The sequence below is a fragment of the Lipophrys pholis genome (genome assembly GCF_963383615.2).
Source record: "Lipophrys pholis genome assembly, chromosome: 8".
Classification (NCBI taxonomy): Eukaryota; Metazoa; Chordata; class Actinopteri; order Blenniiformes; family Blenniidae; genus Lipophrys; species Lipophrys pholis.
Window position 1 is genome coordinate 20543201 of NC_137630.1, and position 19594 is coordinate 20562794.

General features: G+C 41.0%; 1 protein-coding gene across 1 annotated transcript; it reads right to left on the bottom strand.

Annotated features, from left to right (window-relative positions):
• Window positions 1–163: 163 nt before the first annotated feature.
• prpf6 (PRP6 pre-mRNA processing factor 6 homolog) lies at window positions 164–14939 on the bottom strand. Its single transcript, XM_080468863.1, has 21 exons — window positions 14724–14939; window positions 13571–13733; window positions 12706–12824; window positions 12495–12573; window positions 10526–10702; window positions 9631–9759; window positions 9448–9542; window positions 9194–9350; window positions 7764–7926; window positions 6871–6989; window positions 6533–6751; window positions 5325–5447; window positions 5110–5231; window positions 4840–4978; window positions 4634–4753; window positions 3181–3357; window positions 2931–3064; window positions 2646–2737; window positions 2031–2145; window positions 1794–1920; window positions 164–1266 (listed from the first exon to the last, which is right to left on the bottom strand). The coding sequence occupies exons 1-21, from the start codon at window positions 14903–14905 to the stop codon at window positions 1114–1116; spliced, it is 2904 nt and encodes a 967-aa protein (XP_080324989.1). The 5' UTR covers window positions 14906–14939; the 3' UTR covers window positions 164–1113.
• Window positions 14940–19594: the final 4655 nt, after the last annotated feature.

A 19594-nucleotide genomic window follows, 5' to 3' on the forward strand; every position in this document is an offset into this window, starting at 1 on the left:
CGTCCTGAAGATGGCTTCTTAAAACTCTTATACAGGAACAATCTCATGATGTTCTGTGATCTGTTCTGATGTGCATAGGAGGACTAGTACATATTGAAGCTGTACAGCCAAAGGTTTACGATAACGCCAACATTTAACGTTCAAATCACAAAAGAAAAATGGGAAAAATTAAACGTCTGTTTATTTTGGCTACAGCAGACATGTAAAAACAGTTAAAGCATCACTACAACATGAGAAGTCATGTAAGAACACAAGATGAAGACTTTATTTACACGGTCACACTGAATAAAGCCAAATCTGGAGCGATGACATGTCCACATACAGGGTATAAAAGGGGAAAATGAATCTTTCAATATTTGGTTTCTGGATGAAACCAACTAACCGACCATTGCCTGAGGTGATCTGTTTAAACAAACTGACAACTTGTAACCAGCTGTAGAAAACAGTCAGACCGTGAAATTAAACTTTCAAAGTAAATCAGATAAGTCACCTGAAAATGATCTGAAGTTTTAACTTCCTTTTCAAGAAGGAGCCTGATTAATTACTGCAGGTTATTTGGTCTGGTTCCCTTTTGAATATTTCTTTGAAGAATTTGGAAATGGCCTAAACGAAAAGTCTGAAACTCAATTATCAACTAGTTGTCTTGTTTTTACATTTAATGATCACGCCGTCCAGATGACTTGCAGACTTAAAACAAAACTGTGGGAGGCAGAAACAACATGTGGGGTCATTTAATTAAACTTAACTGCTTGGAAGCAGACAGACTCAGGACGCTCTGTGAGTCAAATCTAAGCAGTTCTCTAAATGTTTGCAGACAAAAACAATCTCGGACGACCCGGTAGAAAGTAATGGGAATAGGTAAGAGTTACGAGTTGAAGTGGATGAAGTCAGACTGCAGCTGACGGAGAACAAAAGTCTCTGACAGCAGGTTTTCATTCTATCATACGAGCTGGGATCCACTTTCACTTTGACATGAAGTCATTTATTTGTTGAAATTCTCCCACTTCGGGAAGGTGTGAAGACGCAGACGGCCTGGTTTAATGAGCGTGTCCTCAGCTGCTCTCCGCTGGATCGGTGGCTCCTCCGGGTGAATTCAGGCCCAAAACTCCAGCCTTAGAAAGTGTTTTTGATCTTGCTGGCTACCTGCATTAAGATCTCTCCCGTCTTCTTCTGCCAGTTCAGGACGTGTTTGGACTCGGCGCACCACAGCTCTCCATGACGGGGCTCCGCGTTCTCACAGCGCTTTCTCACCTCTTCCTGCTGCTCCTGCAGGACGCAGAGGAAACCGCTCAGACGCACGTTGATATAAGACACTGCTGCACGGGGCCAGCCATTACAAATGGACGTAGGGCAACAGAAAAACATCCACAATGAAATACGGCTGGACAGGCTTTAGGGAGAACATTTCAAGGATGTCCACAGCGGCTCTTACTGATTGAAAATAGAGAACTACTTTGTTCGTCCTTGAGGATATTCAAGCTGCTTTCACATCCACAGATAAACTTTGAAACCAACCAATTACGAAATGAAGCAGCGTTTTAAACAGTCGACTGGCTGGAAGACAAGAAACTGAAATAAGCTTTCAGAGTTTGTTACACGTTACAAAAAAAGTACATTAGGGAACGAAAATCAGACAGACCTTTAAGTGTAAATATCAAATATATCAATAAAGCAACACTAACAAACACAAAGGTTACAAGAGATTAAAATAAATAAATAAATAAATAAAGTTTTTAATGGTAGACTACAGAGTGAAAGCACGAGCAATCACTCATGTGATTTTATATATTTACCTCTGTGCCGTGCTGCAGCTCAAACTTATAAAAGAGAGCCCAAGCATCTCCCAGGTCCGGTTCGATCTTCACCGTCCTGAGGAACCACTCCCTGGCTTTGGTGATCTTCCGCTCGCTCCAGAACAACCTGACGTGTGCACGAGATCAAGATAACGAACCACCGCAGACTTTCGTCTGAGCGACTGAACAACTTTTCGTGTGGAGTTAGTATAGAACTGTGGGAGGACGTTATCTTACTTGGCTACAGCGAGCAACACGTGTGGGTCGTGTTCGCACTTCTTCAGAGCGTCCACACTTTTGGTTTTCCTCTGAGGCCTGGCCTCTAAAAACACGGCCTCTGCCCACAGGATGCCTTCACAGGGGGGGGGGGGGGAGACACACCAGGTAACGTTGAACATTTCTAGACAAGACTCACTTCAAAATGAAATGATTTCATTTACACGTACAAACTTCAACTGAGAGGATATTTGTTGTCTTCTGAGCAGCACCTCGGGTGCTTCACTAGGTGTTTGGACAGTCGGTCATACAGACCGTTTGAATTATATGGATCTAAAGATTTGTACGTCGACGCCTGAATGATAACTCTAACATCATGAGACAGTTTCCGTCATTGCCAATCATGATCTATTAATGTTGATAAACACTAATGTTTTTCTAACAGACACAGTAATGTCAGCTATATTTATAGACGTGAAAGTGAGATCTGTTATGACTTCAAAGTAGATTAATCACAAGTGAGGATACTTACAACTTCAGAGAAAAACTGAATTAACCAAAAGACTAGAATAATTAAAGGACGCTGATTTTAAAGACCGATGAGACTAAAAACAACCTGCTGTCAAACAGACCGACCTGAATTTGAACACTCCTGCAGAGCTTTGGCCATCAGTGTGTTGGAAATGTTCTTCAGTCCGGCCCGAAACTCCAGTCTGACCGACTCCAACCTGGTTAATTCGGACACACACACATTATACAAGAGGCACAGAGTCACATGGAGGACAGCTTTTTAGAATGATGGAATTTTGAGGGACATTTAAAGAAAATTCATTTTCAAAAGTTCATGTATAGTTGTGCAGTCACCCTTTCAGGCAGCAACTCCACAGAACATCAAACAGAAAAGGACAATTGTTTTCTCACCACAGCTCGGGACTCTGGGGGTTTTTGAGTCGAGCCTTCTCCAGGATCGCTCTGGCTCTGGTCAGCTGTCCCACTCTCTCTTCAAGACGAGACAGCAGCAGCCACAGAGCCGACGAGTGGGGGCACTTTTTCAGCTGCAACAAAACAAATCCACAATCATTATTTAGAAGCTTCGATTCAAACACACACTGGTCTTGTGGCTTATTGAACTGCTCAAGAAAAGAAAAACCAACATCTCTCCTGGCCTCACCCCTTGGTTATACGCCTCTCTGGCCTTATCCATGTTTTCACACTGCTCCTCAATCTGGCCCCGCATCATCCACAGCTTGGGGAAGTCCTCGTAGTGCTTCAGGGCTTCGGTGCACAGGTCTTGTGCAGCTTCGATGTTTCCCAACACCCACTCCAACTTCACCGACTTCATAAACACCTGCACAGATTTTACAAACACACACGCTTTTAAACCGGAGACGCTCATTAACAGGAAGCTCTTCTTACACTCGCCTGACTGTGATGTAAACAATGTAGAATAATACAGCTTTAACACATAATGTCCTCATAATGTAGATCAGTATATGCAGCGTAAATATCTCCATGGCTGTCAGATGTGTTAGATACTGTGAAACCTTTTCATTATTCTAATGCATGATGTTAATTTCATTATAACCTTAAAAAGTGTCTATATTTCACTTGATTTCCACAAATAAGTCTATAAATTTTGCTCTAATGTCACGGTCCTGAGTCCCCCACTGCTCTGTATCAGGGACGGATGATATTTATCACTGTGAGGGATTTTTTTCATTTGTTACTGTAATTACACAGTATTTACAATTCAAATGAGGTTTAAATTACTCATCAATGAAAGCAACAATGGAATGGTTCTTGGAACCGTGGTCATTCTAAAATGACCGCTCAGTGTGCCCTGCCTTCGCCTATAGTCTGCTGCGATAAACTGCTACAAACCACGGATGTTTAGGATTTAGCATTAGCCGACACAAACATGTGAATCTGGGCAAAGAGCAGCCTATTTTATCACAACCTAATCAAAACCTGTCAGCAAGAGGGAACACGAATCTTTTCAAATAAAAACTTCCAAATATTTCAGTTGCACCACAAAATGTACTTATCAGCCTGTCAAATCAGTGCGAATAGAATCACACATGTCAGCATACACGCCGATAACAGAGGGTGAGCAGCATTATCGCCTGGTAGACGCGGAGATAATTTAAGAGCATGGTTGATAGGATCTGTCAGCTCGAGTGATTCCGTTTCACGATGTAGAAACACTGCAAGCCTAAACCTGACCGGTAAAGAGTTTGTAAAAACCACATGATGATGCATGCGATATAAACTTGTAAGGAGCCACAAAGAGCAGATAGCATATCCTAATAGTCAAATCACCCTTGAGACATGGGTCAGAGCTTCAGTGTACCAACATTAGTTCATGAAAAACTCTGTTTTGGTACAATAGGTCAGAGGAGGACAGCTTAACAGTGAGAATACACAAATGTTACAATACATAACTGGGGGGGGGGGGGGGGGAATAAAATGTTTGTCTAATGCTTTAAAAAGGCCTGATTTACTATGCTATGAATCTAGTCTGACACATTATTGTTGGACTTGCATTCCTAATTTATTAGGATAACTGCTTCTGGTGATGCAGCCCTCCTGAGAGTTGGACAGGGCGGATCCCGCCGCACACTCACCCGGGCTGTCGGCGCACTGCTGCGGGCTTTGGCCAGCAGTCGACGGGCTCTCTCATACTCGTTGTTTTCAGACTCCAGTTTGACAGCAGCGAGCCAGATCTCTTCACTGTTAGGGTTAGCCTGAGTGAAGAAACAGAGGAAGAACAAAGTTGGACACAGACCACCATGGCATCTGACAAAGCACCAGTCACAGTTTGGGTTCTGACCTGGAAGGCCAGTGCGAGGATACTTCGAGCAGCTGGCACATCCTCAGCGAGCCACTTGGACTTGGCTCCCATCAGCCAGAGGACCTCAGCTTTGGGACAGTGAGCCACGGCCCTCTGAAGCAGGGCCTCCAAAGACTCTCTAAGAGAAGCAATGAGCCACGTTTAGAGTAACGACGCACATGACAGGCAGGAATCACAAAACGAGCACATCTTAAATAAAAATCCATCATCAGTCTTTGATAGATCCCGTTTGAAACTGAAGCTGGTCACCTGGTGCCGTGGTTCTTCTCAAAGTACGCTGCTCTAAGCCAGACGCTCTTCTTGCTTGGGAATACCTGCAGCGCATGAGCGTAGATGGCCCTGGCACACTCCAACGCTCCGTGGGCCACACACTGAAAGACAGCAACCATCACCGTAAATCCTACAGCATGAATATAAATGTGGAAAAGATCCCACTGTGGTGTAAATGTTCCCTCCATTCTTACACTGTCGGAATCCTCCATCCAGGTGTGTTTACGGTCCTCCTCCTCAATACCAATACCGATGACAGCTCTGATGACGGCTTGGCAGGTCGCCACACTGCCGGCTTTGTCACACTCCTCTGCATCCTGCACAACAAGAAGCAAAAGAGTTGCACAAGTACAATTATGATGAAAAAAACGGTCTTAAATATAACACTTTTGACTTGTTTTTCTTTCTGGGAATAAAAATGACAAATTGGAATTGTTTCATATTGGGGGTCTAACAACCTTCCACCATGCTGGACACCTGACTGAGTCAGTCAAACGTGAAGTGCATCGCAATGATTGGTGATTTAAGAAAGAGGAGCCGGCTAAAGATGCTGGATGTTGCTCAACAGCAGTTCAAGAGCTTGATAATGTTTGAAATCCAGCATCTCAAAAGGACACGCTATGAGAGGAGTAGTCAGAAACATAACATGAGGACACATTGATGATAAAGCGTAGAAACTCCTCAATACATCCGAGTTACTGATTAATGTAAATATCACACAGTTCAACAGATAGTTATACTTTTATAACAATACTGATACAGATTAACGTTGTGGGAAACCAAAAGAAAAATCTTTTTTAAAATTGCATCATCTGCACCATTAGTATCACTGATCTTGATAAGCCCTTCGTAACATCAATCATGTTCATTACCGGAGGTGGAAAAAGCCAGGTAGTCAAGGTGACCAAAAAGAAACTATGCAGACAAAAAAGTGTGTCCGTGTTTGATTATAAAGATTGCAAAACAACCAAGAACTCCACTAAACAAAATGTCAAGAGAGCTGGCTGGCTGGAAAAGCAATGAGCTCTTTTGCCAAAGTATGCTGGCAGGCTGACAGACACATGACGCAGTCTGTTCTCGTTGAACTTTAAAAAAAGTTTATAGATACAGTGACTCAGTTTTTTTTTTAACCCTGTAATTGCAGATCAAATGAGGTTAAGAGAGTGAATTCTGGATAAAATACTTCAGCATTTCATGTTTATCAGCAGGTCCTGTTTAAAACTGCAGGCTTGTTTTACTCCCATGTTTCACCAGTAACAGGTTTCTTTATTATGAGTGAATTAATTTTTTATGATCTGAAGGATGCTGTTAATTATTTAGTGAGGGAAGCCTCCCTCTGTAATAAACCGCTGCACTAAATCCTGCACCTCCCCCTTTTGGAGCCAGGGCTATAGGAGCATACCTGTATCCACTGCTCTCTGTTGATCTCCACACCGTTGGCTCGTAGGGAAGTGATTGCTCTGTCTATGATCTTGTCCACCATCTGGGTGTTGCCATTGGCCTCCTCCAACTTAGCAGCGGTGATCCAGATGTGGCGGTCGGTGGGAATATTCTCTCGAGCTTTGTTCAGGACGCGACGGGCGTTCTCGTACGTCTCCAACCTGGCCAGCGCCAACCACAGCTAAGGAAGAAAGAAGTCATATAAAGACCGGTGAAAAATGCAAACTGGGTGGCATCTAGGGTCCTTTTGATAATGTTTGACATCAGATAATTAGAAGCTGGAGCACATCGAAGACGTACCTCCACACTTGTGGGACAACACTCCACAGCTCTGCTCAGCATGATCCTGGCATCCTCTGGCTCCTCCAGCTCAACAGCTGTCTTCCATAATCGAACGGACTTGGAGACGTTTTCCAGGGCTGTTAAGTCATTTTGAAAACATCCAAGTCAGTGAATTTCTGGCATTTGCTTTTAGAATGCTTCACCTGAACCTGACTACTATAAAACACGGCCATAATAACTGTGCAAAACACAGAATGAGCTATTTTGACTCCAGCAACAGCTCGTGTACAAAAACAGAAATTAATCTGTGACTTTAAATGAACTAACTGCAGCATATCCGCATGTCATTAGAAGTAAACGGTGTGGAGCTGGAGGGCAGAGTTACAGGGAAATGAGGGGCAGAGGCAAGAGAACGAGTACAGGCGGAGAGAGCTCTTCCTCTGAGGAAGCTCTGTATCCATCTCTGTCAGTGGGGTATGCTGCTGGGAAATATTGGTTTGTGTGTGTATGTGTGTTAGAGCACTGACACCGTGGTTAAACGGGGTGCTCAGCCTTGATGAGAAGCCAGAAACACATCTGCCAAGTGTAGCCCTTATGAAATCCTTTCGCTGCCTTTTATGTGCACAGACAGAAAACAATAGTTAGATTGAGACTCGTCCAGGCATTTGGCCCGGCAGAAATCAGTGTCTTCCTTTTGGCAGAAATGTTTGTTGTGTACTCTTTCACATATGCACTGCAGGGGGAAAGTGCATGAACCTCTGTTCCTAGATACAAAACAGCAACATCAGACCTCAAAACATAAAAATTTTCCCCCTCTGACATTAAAGACAAAACTGCAAAAGGATGGACTTCAGCCATTAGACATGTGTTGAGACAGGTGATTTAAAGAAGGAAAGGAAAAACTGCCGTACCTTTCCTGAGGACTCGCTTCTTGGCTCTGACATCCGTCTCCAGCTCTGCAGCTCGAATGTAGATGCGGACCGACTGCGGCAGGTGACGGACAGCCTGAGCGACCACGGCTTTCGCTGTGTCACCAGGTTGAAGCCTGGCTGCCTCCAACCAAACATCCTCACTCTACCAGAAAAAACAAAAGAGAACGTTTTCTCATCTAGTAATCATACACACTGATTAAGTCAAGATTTATTGGATTATTTATTATGTACTGACTGTTTTATAACACAGCACTGGGTCTGATGTAAGCAAGCCAGTGACATCTGCGCTCCGGTTCAAATCAGATTGATGATACCTCAACTTATCAGACATTTATAGAGTTGGCAATATTACTGAAATGTTCAATCTTTAAAGATATTTCTACTATGTTCTTGATATGGATAAAAAACAGCCCTGTTAAAGTGATTTATTTCCACTTATTGTGTTTTGTTGTATGCTACCTTGAGGTAAGCACCAGACACCAAAGTGAAGCAGGCTGATTAAAATCCAAGGTTTAATTAGAAGCTAAATAATCAGGAATGCTGTTTCTTTTAATATTATGTTAATGTCATATCTTTCAGTGCAAACACATGTATTTTTTGGGGGGGGGGGGCTTAGGATCATAAATGTGATGGTGTTTCTTCTCTGTGCTTTTAGTTTCACTTAATTCTCTTCATCGTTCTTTTTATTACAGTGAATAAAAAGATAAGGGTTGACTGTTTGGTATGTGTGCATGTTGTATGAAAAGGTTATGAATTGGGAGATAAATAGGTATGTCAAGCCCTCTGAGTCTTTGCTGCTGCTCTAATCAGAACTGCAGCACAGACCAGACGCAATGATGTCATTTCCAAATGTTTGATTTCATCTGTATTTTCATCAATTGTGTGAAAAGTCGTTCTGCTTAACATGATGCCGTGATTATCATTTTCACACAGAAACTGGCACATTAGTCTGTAATGCTGCAGCTTTTGAATATTTTCACATTAACAACCGATCTGGGTTCAAAACATAAAAGTCAGGGTTCAATCCCTGGCGCCTATAATTTGCCAGCAAAACTCTTCCAGCCCACAAGCCAACAAAAGCTTCCTGATATCGGCATCTTATAGATCAGCTTCATTTGTACAGAATTTTCAACACTACTCACTCTTTGAAGTGGCTGTTTCTATTCACAGTTGCAGATGCATTATAATAAAGCATTGATCGCGTGATTGAGCCTGGTCAGCATTTACCGGGTCTGTTGTGTCTATAGCTTCTGATCAGAATTCACATTAATACCAACCCTGGAAGGTACACAGTCTGACTCTGCTCTCCAAACTGACTCAACAGGTTCACACTCCCCCTATACCCACCAAAGAGAAGTTATATTATCAACAAAGGTACAAAATCATACAAGCACACGATCCCACTTTACCTTCGGACACATTTCTGTGCCTTTCATGATGAGGTTTCTGGCCACCTGCAGTTTTCCCGTCACCTCCTCCAGCCTAGCAGAGGCAATCCAAGCAGGTGGGTGATGGGGGTTGGTTTCCCGCACTGATTTCAGCAGCAGACGAGCCTTTTTAATGTCACTAAATGCACACAAGCGCATAGACGTTTAAAAAAAAAAACAACACAAAATGTACCATAAGAAGATATGCAGTAACATCTTGTGCTGCCGGTGTCTACCTGATGTCTCCCCCATGGGTAGGGATCATGGAATTCAGATCTGTCAAGTAACCCTTGGGATCCACTACGGTCTGTCCGCTCACTGAATCAGACACCTGAACATGAAGCAGTCAAAGGAGAGACATTAATGAAAGTCTCCATCCTACGATAAAGCCAGCACAGTGTGAATGACAAATCAGTTACCTGACTGAGACGCATATCCATGAGTGTGTTTCTGGCTTGACCGATTTTCCTCATGTCCAGCTCTCCTGTCCCAGGCGTCATCAAACCAGGGGTCATGCTTCCGGGGTAGGGTGTGTTGAGGCCTCCCAGCTGGAAGCAGGAATGAATACAATGAATACAGGGGAAAGCATCACAGTGGATAACAACTTTGTGTTGACAAAGTGTTTAAGCACCTATTAAAAAATAGGATAAAATCACATAAGAACATCCTCAAAATTGTGACGGATGGACATTAAATGGCATTAATGCATTTACAACTATACAGACAAACACACCAAAATCATAGTTTATAATATACAATAATTGCAAAAATTATTTTGTTTTCTTTCAATCAATGTGTGTGGTGATGCATGCTGCTTGTTTTCATCTGACTTGTTGATTACATGACATTTGAACATGTATTTTAAAAGCGACAAGGGCTCATGGGATTAGAGTGTGAACCAAAATGCGTCTGTTACCAGTTATACTTAGATAACATTAATGCATAAAAAGCTGGATCATTTGCAAATAGCTTAAAGTGTACAGATTGAGTGACTCGCTTCTTTCTACTGAGATACTGTGACTCCTGCTGGGTCAACCTGTTACTACACCATAATAAGCCGCAAGCACAGCGGCCTCCAACTCAGGTCCTGGAGGTCCAGTGTCCTGCATGCTTACGGTGTCTACCTGCTTCAACGGAACTGAATCTAATGATTATATTATCAATACGTGCTTCAGAAAGCCTAATTGCGACCTATCCAGGGAATACACTGTTCATAATTAGTCGGGGTCAGCTCGAGCACCATGCATTCCAGAGCAGTACAAAGATAATAGAAGATGAGCAAGTGAAGCTGTGTGTGTTTGCGTCTTTACTGACCCCCTGCAAAGGGTCCACACTGGTGTGATTCTCTCCGGTTTGCAGGTGCTTGGAGAAGAAGCTGTCAGGAACCGGGGTGAGCTTCTCATAGCGGGGATTCCTCTGACGCTTGTTCCTGGCATCTCCCACTTCAGGAATACTTAGCCACTCCTCTTCCGACACTTCAGACAACTTTCTCTGTGAGGAAAGTGTACAAGAAAAAAAGGTAAAGATGGGCAAAAAAAGAGACGACGATCAAGCTGGAGTGGCAGTAACGTTCTTTCAGGTCATCGGATAACAAAATATAATCAGCTCATGATGACTAAATATAACAAATAATGGAGCTTTACAACAGCTTACGACCTCCTGCATGGACCATGAATCATATAGCAGGTCATAAAAACAGGAAAAAATCTATTACTCAGGAAGTATTCACAAACCTCGCACACAGCAACCAGCAGAAGGTGAGCTATCAAGCTCAAAGAACCGTGAAGGACACCCCCCCCCAATACACTGTCAGTACGACAGAACAAGGACGGAGACCCTATGAGCGCCTCTATTGAATCACGTGTGTCTTTACAGGAGAAGTGATTAGTATATTTGTAGTCTTATGGTTGTAGTGTTGAATCCATTTTTTTACTGCAGAAGACAAATGAGGCTTGAACATAAATTCAATTGTATGGAAAACATACAGACCAATATGAGGTTCTTGGTGCTGAATAAAAGGTGCAATTAGATGAAACATGTTAACAAGTTACAACAAGTTGAAAACATGATGGAGCAGAATAAAATATCAAACAACTAAAAGTGTAGTGTTTCGTTTAAAATGTAATACTATGGTCTCAAGTCTTAATGTTTGGCATAAGTAATGAGCTGGACAGATTAAAAAAGGTTCCTTCAAAACAGAAGAAACTGATCACAGAGGAATGCCCGAGGCTGCGACAGTCTCTCTGAGGTCACCTTGACACATAACTGTGTTTTTACAAAAACTGGTAATTCCTTCTCTACTTTTAAAAAAAATAAATCTTTATTTACACAGCCCGCATATACACCTGGTTCAGAGCTACTATGAGCATGCCAAACCTGTAGGGGGCAGTGTGACAGATCTCCACTGTGGCCGGAGTTTTCAAGAATCATCCTTTGAGGACAGTCCTAGCTGCGTTTATGTGTAAATGTGCAGACCAAACGCAAAGAAATATCACAACAATCACTCACACGCTTTCCACTAAACGCCTACAGGTGTGACGACGACGCGAATCCCTGTCAGGGTTTTCTCTGCCTCACTCTCACTTCATCTTTTCAATTTACTTCAATCACCACAATATGAGACAGCTTGCGCGACACTCCAGTCGCACACACAGTAGTGCTGCAACAACATTGTGATGTGAATGTGAAAGTTAGACTAAATATGTTTATAGTTTTTGCATATGTTAAACCATTTAGTCTATATAATATAGACTTTTCTATTAGCATATGAAGCTGTCATTTCTATTTTTAGAGGGGTAATCCATAAAAAGATTGAAGTGAATTATACTTCTGTAGAGAAAAATATGCAAAGTTAACATGCTTTCAGGGCAGCACAATGATGCCGTGTAACCTCATAGCAACTAGGTTTCCCGTGCATACACAAAAAGGTCAGACTTTTACATTAATTGATGAATCCATACCAACTCTACATGTTCGTCTGTCTGTCTGTCAGTTTGGTAACTGAGTATCTGTTCAGGTTCAGTTCCTTCTCTTTAACGAAGTGTTTAGTGGGATAACATTCAGGCAATTTCCGGCAAATTCAGATTATTGTCTTTTCTGATGCTCTCTTTTGTTGTTTTCTTTTAATAGGAATCACGACAGAAAGTCATTGACATTTTACAATTGATGCCCTCCTCACCCCCCCAGACTGAACCCTTATGCGATAATAGAGGATGGAAGTTCAGAATACGAGATGCATTCAAGGAAGAAAATAATGTTTGACAAATAGTTTACAGCTTAATACCTTTAGATCAGAAAACTGCTGCTGGATTTTGGGTCTCTCCATACGATATTTTTCAATTTCTTCTTTTTCTCTCAACTCTCTGCAAACACAAAGATGACAATCAAAGCAAAGGTCACATGCAATATATGTTTGACAACAAAAACTGTGCAGTGCACTAGCAGGAAGATGTTATTCACTGAAGTTGGAAATGTATGCAGATTTTCTTTGTAACCTTCGTTCTTTGCGCCTCTCATCCATCCTCTTGTCCAGGGCTGCATATATAGCATCAGCTTCTTCATCATCTTTCTCATAGGGTCCACTGGAGAACAAGCTGCCTGCATAGCCGTTAAACTGCAAGACAGAACAATGATTAAAAAGACTAAACATCTAGCGCCTCCTTATCAGAAGGAGAGAAAAACTCTGTCAGATGTCTGAGCAGTAATATGTTCTACAGCTGTTGGATTTTTGATAATCAGGCTCTAGACATTGGAGTTTAATTGTTTAAATCGCTGCACTTTAAGAGATAATGTAAGATGAAGAAGTCAATGGCAGTTCAGTTGTGTGAGCAGATGTGACTGTTTCTACATGTGGATCCTGTATGTGTATATACATGTCTAGAAGTATTTAGTCTATTGTAACAGAATATATGTATGTCTTTATTTGTTATTTTTCAACTATCATTCCATAATCATGATTGTATATTATTATTTATGATACCAAATTATATTATTTTACAAATACGCAATGTACTTTTTCAATAGTTAATTGGCCTTAAAATAATTGTGCTAACATATATGATTATTTTTTGGCCCAAATTGCCTTTAATTTTTTCTGTTGGGCCCATGTTTTACATGGGAAAATAGTTTGGTTGCACTGTTTGGAAACTTGCAAATTATTCTCAAAAATCAACGTAAAAAGAATCATGATGAAATTGTGATTTTATTACAAAAAAATCGTGATACGATATTCTTTCCATGTCGCCCACCCCTATGTACAATTAGTTATTGCATCATCATCTTTGAATTTGGGACTCGGCCGAAGTAAACCCCAAGAAAGGAAACATTTAATGCAGCCAAAGATAATCCAAACATCTTCACCTCATCGTAGTTTGTGTCATTCAGATCTTCATCGTCGTCATCCTGGTTCTTCTTCATTTGGTCGCCCACTGTTCTCTTGCCTGGGGGGGCATGTCGATCATCCACCGGATCGTTGGCATCACGAGCAGGACCGATATCAGATCGGGTGGTGAAGCCAGTAGCACTAGTAAGAAAAGAGTGATTTAAACGTTACATTCTGCAGACCAGATGCACACTTGAATTCCTTGTGATGGATCACTTGTGAATCTAGATTGGACAATCAATTATACCAAGACATGTTCGAGATCAACTTATTTATCATTGATCTCTGAAATGTTAGTTCAAATCCCATGCAGGGCAGGAGGCAACACATGACTGAAAACACTAAGCAGACAATGCCTCACCTGTGTGCAGAGGTGAGAGTAAACTAAATCTATTGAGAATGTCTCTCCACTTAATAAATATTGATAAAGATGACAGATTGATAACACAGATGATTTGTCATTTTGAATTGACGAGATCATTTATAGATGAGGAAACAAATGGGATGAATCAACTGCAAATCAAACTCCGGCTGTTATAACCCATGTCCTCAAATAACAAGAATGTATTTGTTGTTCTAAAGCAAAGCTAATAGAAAATACGGAACAAATAATGTTCAACCTGTGTGCAGAAATGGCGGTATGTTAATCTGATAAACCTTGATTGCTTGCTTTAATGTATTTATTGTATTTCTTTTCGAGTTTGAATGTATCTCTTTTATTTCTTTGTAAAGCACTGTGAATTGACTTGTGTTTAAATGGTGCTCTATAAATACATTTCCCTTGCTTTGCTTTCAGATGACTTTAGCACATATAACCTCCAGCATTACATTGAGATGAAAAAACAGCGAAAAAATAAAGATATCTCAATATGTTCAATGATAGATTATAACAGATATTGAACCGATTCAGGACATTTTACTTTAAACTGGACGCGAACAAAAACAATGCAGACAGTAACAACCATACTAATATCTTTGATATTTTAACTATTTTAACCACTATCATGCAGAAAATACAGCTATTAGTTGCACAGAGCTGTACAAAGTTAAAGACGAAAGGTTTTCTCACACTTTCCAAATATAACACACGTAACTGAGCATGGCTAGCTCGTTAGCCTTCACTTAGCTCACCCTCTTCCCAGACCGGGGACGTAACCGAGCGGCGCGGGCATCCCCAGAAACGGCTTCTTCTTTTTCCCCATCAGCGGAGAGGCGAGGGGCATTATCGGGGGCCCGCCGCCGGCCCCCGCCGCCCCGCTGCCTCCTCCAGACAACTTGGAGGCAGATTTGGTCGCCTGTTTCGATGAAGCCATCGTTGCTCGCACGACGGATCTGAACCGAGCTCGCGGCCGGATAAAAAACAGAAACACTTCCGTTCTCCCTGTCTTCACTGGTCCAGTAGCGCCCCCGTCAGGAGAGGAGGACCGTCACTTCACTGTCCTCACGCTGTCTGTTGAGTTCAATAAACTTCATGAAAACATAACGTGGCCATTTTATTCTTATCCCTGTGTGATTCTACTCATAAAACAAGTCTTTTTGAGTTATTTTTTTTGCAATATTATAGTTGTTGACACTAATATTTATTTTCTGTAACAACCATTAGAGGGCGCCACGTCATGAAAAATAATGTTTCGGGCGCACACTCTTTTTAATCAGCCCTTGTAATAATATGATTTGCTCAGGCCTCCTATCAAACAACAGATTCTACTTATTTTATTACATCTATCTTAATAAAGTTGTATGTATTCACTATGTCTTTTGAATCACATTGTTTGAATGTATTTCCACAATTTCTTAATAAAGAACTGTGAATTGCCTTCTTTCTGAACGGTGCTAAATAAGTAAAACTATATAGATATGACTGTATTGCATTTCCTTGACATCTGTGGCTATAATAGCAATTGATCACATTTAGATACATCAATTTCTAATGAAGATTACAGATTTAAACATGGCGAATGACCCTCTTTTTTTCCTGTCGTTGTAAAGAGGTTCTAACCTTGCTGTTGTATATTTTTTTTGCATATTTGTTGCAATGAGTAATTTTATTACATTTAAGAATGCATGTCATTATACCATCCATCCATTTTCTTAGCAGAGTTACAGAGCGCTAGAACCAATCGCAGCTTACTATGAGGTGAAGGGTACATCTGGAGAGATCGCCAGTCCATCACAGACATATAGACCATATTGACACTTTGGGAAAATTTAGGGTCATCAATTAACCTCTCATGCACGTTTAATAGAATAGAATAGAATAGAATAGAATAGAATAGAATAGAGCAGAATATCAATTAGAACAGGGGCCTCAACAGCCCTGCATGTTTTCCACATCTCCCTGCTTCAGCACGGCTGATTGCAACGAGTGGCTCGTTATCTGGCTTTGTGCTGAATGTGGTGATGTACCATCAGGACATCCAGGTGTGTTAAAGAGGGGAGACATGGAAAACACGCAGGGCCCTCCAGGATTTGAGTTTGAGGCCATGCCACACCTTAGTCCCACCGCCGGCCACTAAAACTTAGCCACCTTCACTTGATCATACTACAACACTTTTGATAGTGATATATGGTTTGTAGTGTCTGTCTTTGCCGTTGTAGCAGTTTTGCAATTTGCAGACGGTCCCTGCACGTTTGTGTGGGCTGAGGGGATGAATTTATTCCTGTTAATGCTCTAATTCCATGCCTAGCCGCCTGTTGTCTAACTTTTGTTGTTCCATATGGCAACGTCTCATACATTATGTATTTTGTTTTTCACTTTATGCTATTTCATGTCTGTTAGAGAAGGTGTTTATTTGTAAGCCTAATTTGTATAAAGTGGATCTTTGTAGTCTCTGAGTCTCTGAGTCTCTGAGTCTCTGACTCGTTGGCCGCCCCTGTCTTAGTGATTACAACCTTTCTCTGTGTATGTGAATGTGTGCATTTTGTGATGGACCAGCAGTGTCAACAGGGACAGAGTGAATGTCCAATTGTCGAACACCTCTGAATTTTAAGAAACCCTTCAACCCGTCAGAAGTTACAGTCTAAAAATAAGCATGTAATCCACAGTCTACCTTAGCCCCGGAACATACCGTGGCAATCAGAGCAGTATTATTAAATGTTTTAAGTGGATATTTTCTCTGTGAGGAGCTCTACATGCCCATGTGAATAAACCTTGAGTGATTTGATTTACTGACAGACACGTGTTAGTACCTCCGAGTGATAACTTATCTTACATTCTGAGAGAAAAACATCCATATTAGCTATGTTATATTCAAATATGAAACATGGGACAGAAAAAGATGTAATTATATTCTAACATGACATTTCTGGGCTTTACCCCATGAGACAAAGTGTGGCCATGCATCAATTAGTTTCAATCACATTTAACTTCACATTCACAGTCTGATCCTCGTTTCAGGCTTTTACATTTTTCTTCATTTACATCGCCGAAGGGCAGACATTATTTCACTCCTGGGAGAAGATGTTATGATGAAAATGGACTGTGAGACGGATTACAAGATATACAGTGTAGCCCACACGGGCCGAGGACCAATTTATACATGAAATCAAGTCATGAACTGCATGACTTGATTTCATCCAACCATTTCAAAGCCCCTTGAACATTTGCAATTATTTCAATGATCATTTAATTTCAATTTAATGATTATCATAATCATATGAATCAGTTTAATTTGCTCTTCAAATTCTGATCCCGTGTTGTGCAATACGGGCAGGACAAAGAGGGGAAATGAAAGGTTTCAGAATTTGATCCTTAACTTAAACTCTGAAACCCAAAGGTTTGCTTTTGAATTTAGGAAAAAGTGATTTATTTTAAGCGTCATGTGTCACAGTTATGTGTTATCTCTCACCATGCCATGCTGCATCCACTTATGGGTGTCTTTGAGTTCAAACTGTGACCAGCTGAAGATCCACTCGTGATAAATAATGTAGTCAATAAATCTTTGTATATATGAATATATGTGTGCAGCAGGCATCTCTCTCAATAAGGCATGACAGAGTCAGTTAATGTTCTTGCACATCTTTGACGTGTGCATGACTTGAATATGGTCCAGAAAGTGAGGAAAACCACAGATTGCATGTCTGTATGTTCATCATAGTGCTGATCATAGCTGAGTGATCAAGGTCAGCCTCATTTATGTTACATGAATCATTACTAAGATTATATATCATATGTAAAAGATTGACTTAGTAATGAAGAAAAATGGAGTCATATTTGAATCATTAGGGATGACACCAACTGTGAAGCGTTTCTAAAGAAAACCCAAGCTCATGTGTTGTCCAGAACTTTAATATTTTTGGTGTAATTCATTCGTTTCTGAGAATGTTCCATTCAGAGGTTCTGATGGTGGTGGAAGTAGAAAGTACTCAGTATCTGTTTTGTTGTAATGGCTGAGTGAGTCTTTGGTCTCGCCAGAGATCCTGCTATCTGCATTTCCTTTGATGTGCTGCCATGAAACATTTGGCAATTTATAAATGCGGCTGTCAGACGGAAATTGTCTTGAATGAATCTTCTAAAAATAATTTTTGAATTTACCTGCATAACAGATAACTTGGCAACATGACCTCTACATCTGATTTGTTCTTGACTGCAGGCTCTCTGCTTCTCAGGTAATGTAATAATAGAACCCTGCCTTATGACTGACATTGACTGAATTCATCCTCGTGGATGCAGGAGAATGAATGTGCTATTATAGAAAGCTATTACTGTGAGTTGTTTATATGAGCAAAGCTGAAAGACAATCATTTAAAAGCTCAGGCTCTTTTCAAACAATGACTAATCACTTGATTTGGCTAGAATTGCATTTTAAATGCGGATGATTCACAAAATAATAACCCTCATTATATGACTGATACTTGAATTGGTAATGCGGCGATGAAGTGATATTGTAGAAAATGTGTAATTGGTATGAATTGAATGTGCAATAAACCAGTGAAATTAAAGCAGAGTTGCTGTGACTAAAGCAGATTTCCATGCAAGGATGGAGCAATCTGTGTGTTCTCACATGTTTATCCATTCATGTGTGAGGTAGTTTGCATGGATGCACGACTTTGATCTGTTTATTTAATGCATATAACACTGGATGGAAGGGAGGATTACTGAACGTCACGGCAGATGTCCATGGTGTGATGTTAAATGTTAAAGGTCAATGAGCCGGCCTGTTGGGAGATAGTAAGAATTAGAAGATTAAATATCCCTGCAAATGGCATCATGTACCATTTACGTTCCACTGATTGAAAGAAGGCTGGGCTTTGCAAGAATGAAGCACAGGAGGAGATACGTCAGGATGACGGGTTTATTGATATAGTTAATGCATCACCTAGAAAATACACACCTCCACACACAAATAAACACCGACACATCATTCATGTTGTCACGGCTGCATTATGAGTTAAGCTCAGCTCAGTATAATCAACAAAATAATGTGGGTACAGTGGGCTGGGAAAAATAATTTAAATCACAAAATAAGACATGGACATCATCATTTTTCAATATTACACACGCATGCTAAACTCAATTATGATCTTTTAGTTGAAAGCAGACTAACTGCACAACGCCTGACTTCATGTCCGGGGAGGATTAATGATTTATTTAGTGCTGATTACCAACTGCATATTGCTCTGAAACAAAGAAAAGTGTCCTTGTGGAAGGACAAAAGTTAATTCCTGCATGGGAGTTCTTTTGGAAGAGGCTATCCGGAGCAGTTTTAGGCGACAGATGTTAAATGGGATCTCATTGATCCGCTGAGCTTAATGTAACAACAAGACTTTGAATAGGGACAGTCCAATAATGAGTCCAGGCTTGTATCTGAGACGCTGTACAAAGGCGAGAGGGAAAGTGGATTTTGTGACGTGAATGCTAATGCATTGACAGATGTGACATATGTGCATTGCAGGTCAGTGGAAATGATTCATGGGGCTAATCGCCGGGTGGAGGAAACGATCCCCCTTCAGATAGTCTTTGTTTTTCTTTGTTTTTTTGCAGAATTCAAATCACCTTGAGT

Bases quoted from the DNA above. Each gene is read 5' to 3' on its own strand.
- prpf6 (XM_080468863.1), bottom strand. From the start codon at position 14,905: ATGGCTTCATCGAAACAGGCGACCAAATCTGCCTCCAAGTTGTCTGGA. The intron at 9,760-10,525 runs GTCAGTAAAGAC...TCCTGCTTCCAG, and splicing joins GTGTGGACCCTTTGCAGGGG to CTGGGAGGCCTCAACACACC. The intron at 5,232-5,324 runs GTAAGAATGGAG...GCTGTCTTTCAG, and splicing joins GGATGGAGGATTCCGACAGT to TGTGTGGCCCACGGAGCGTT.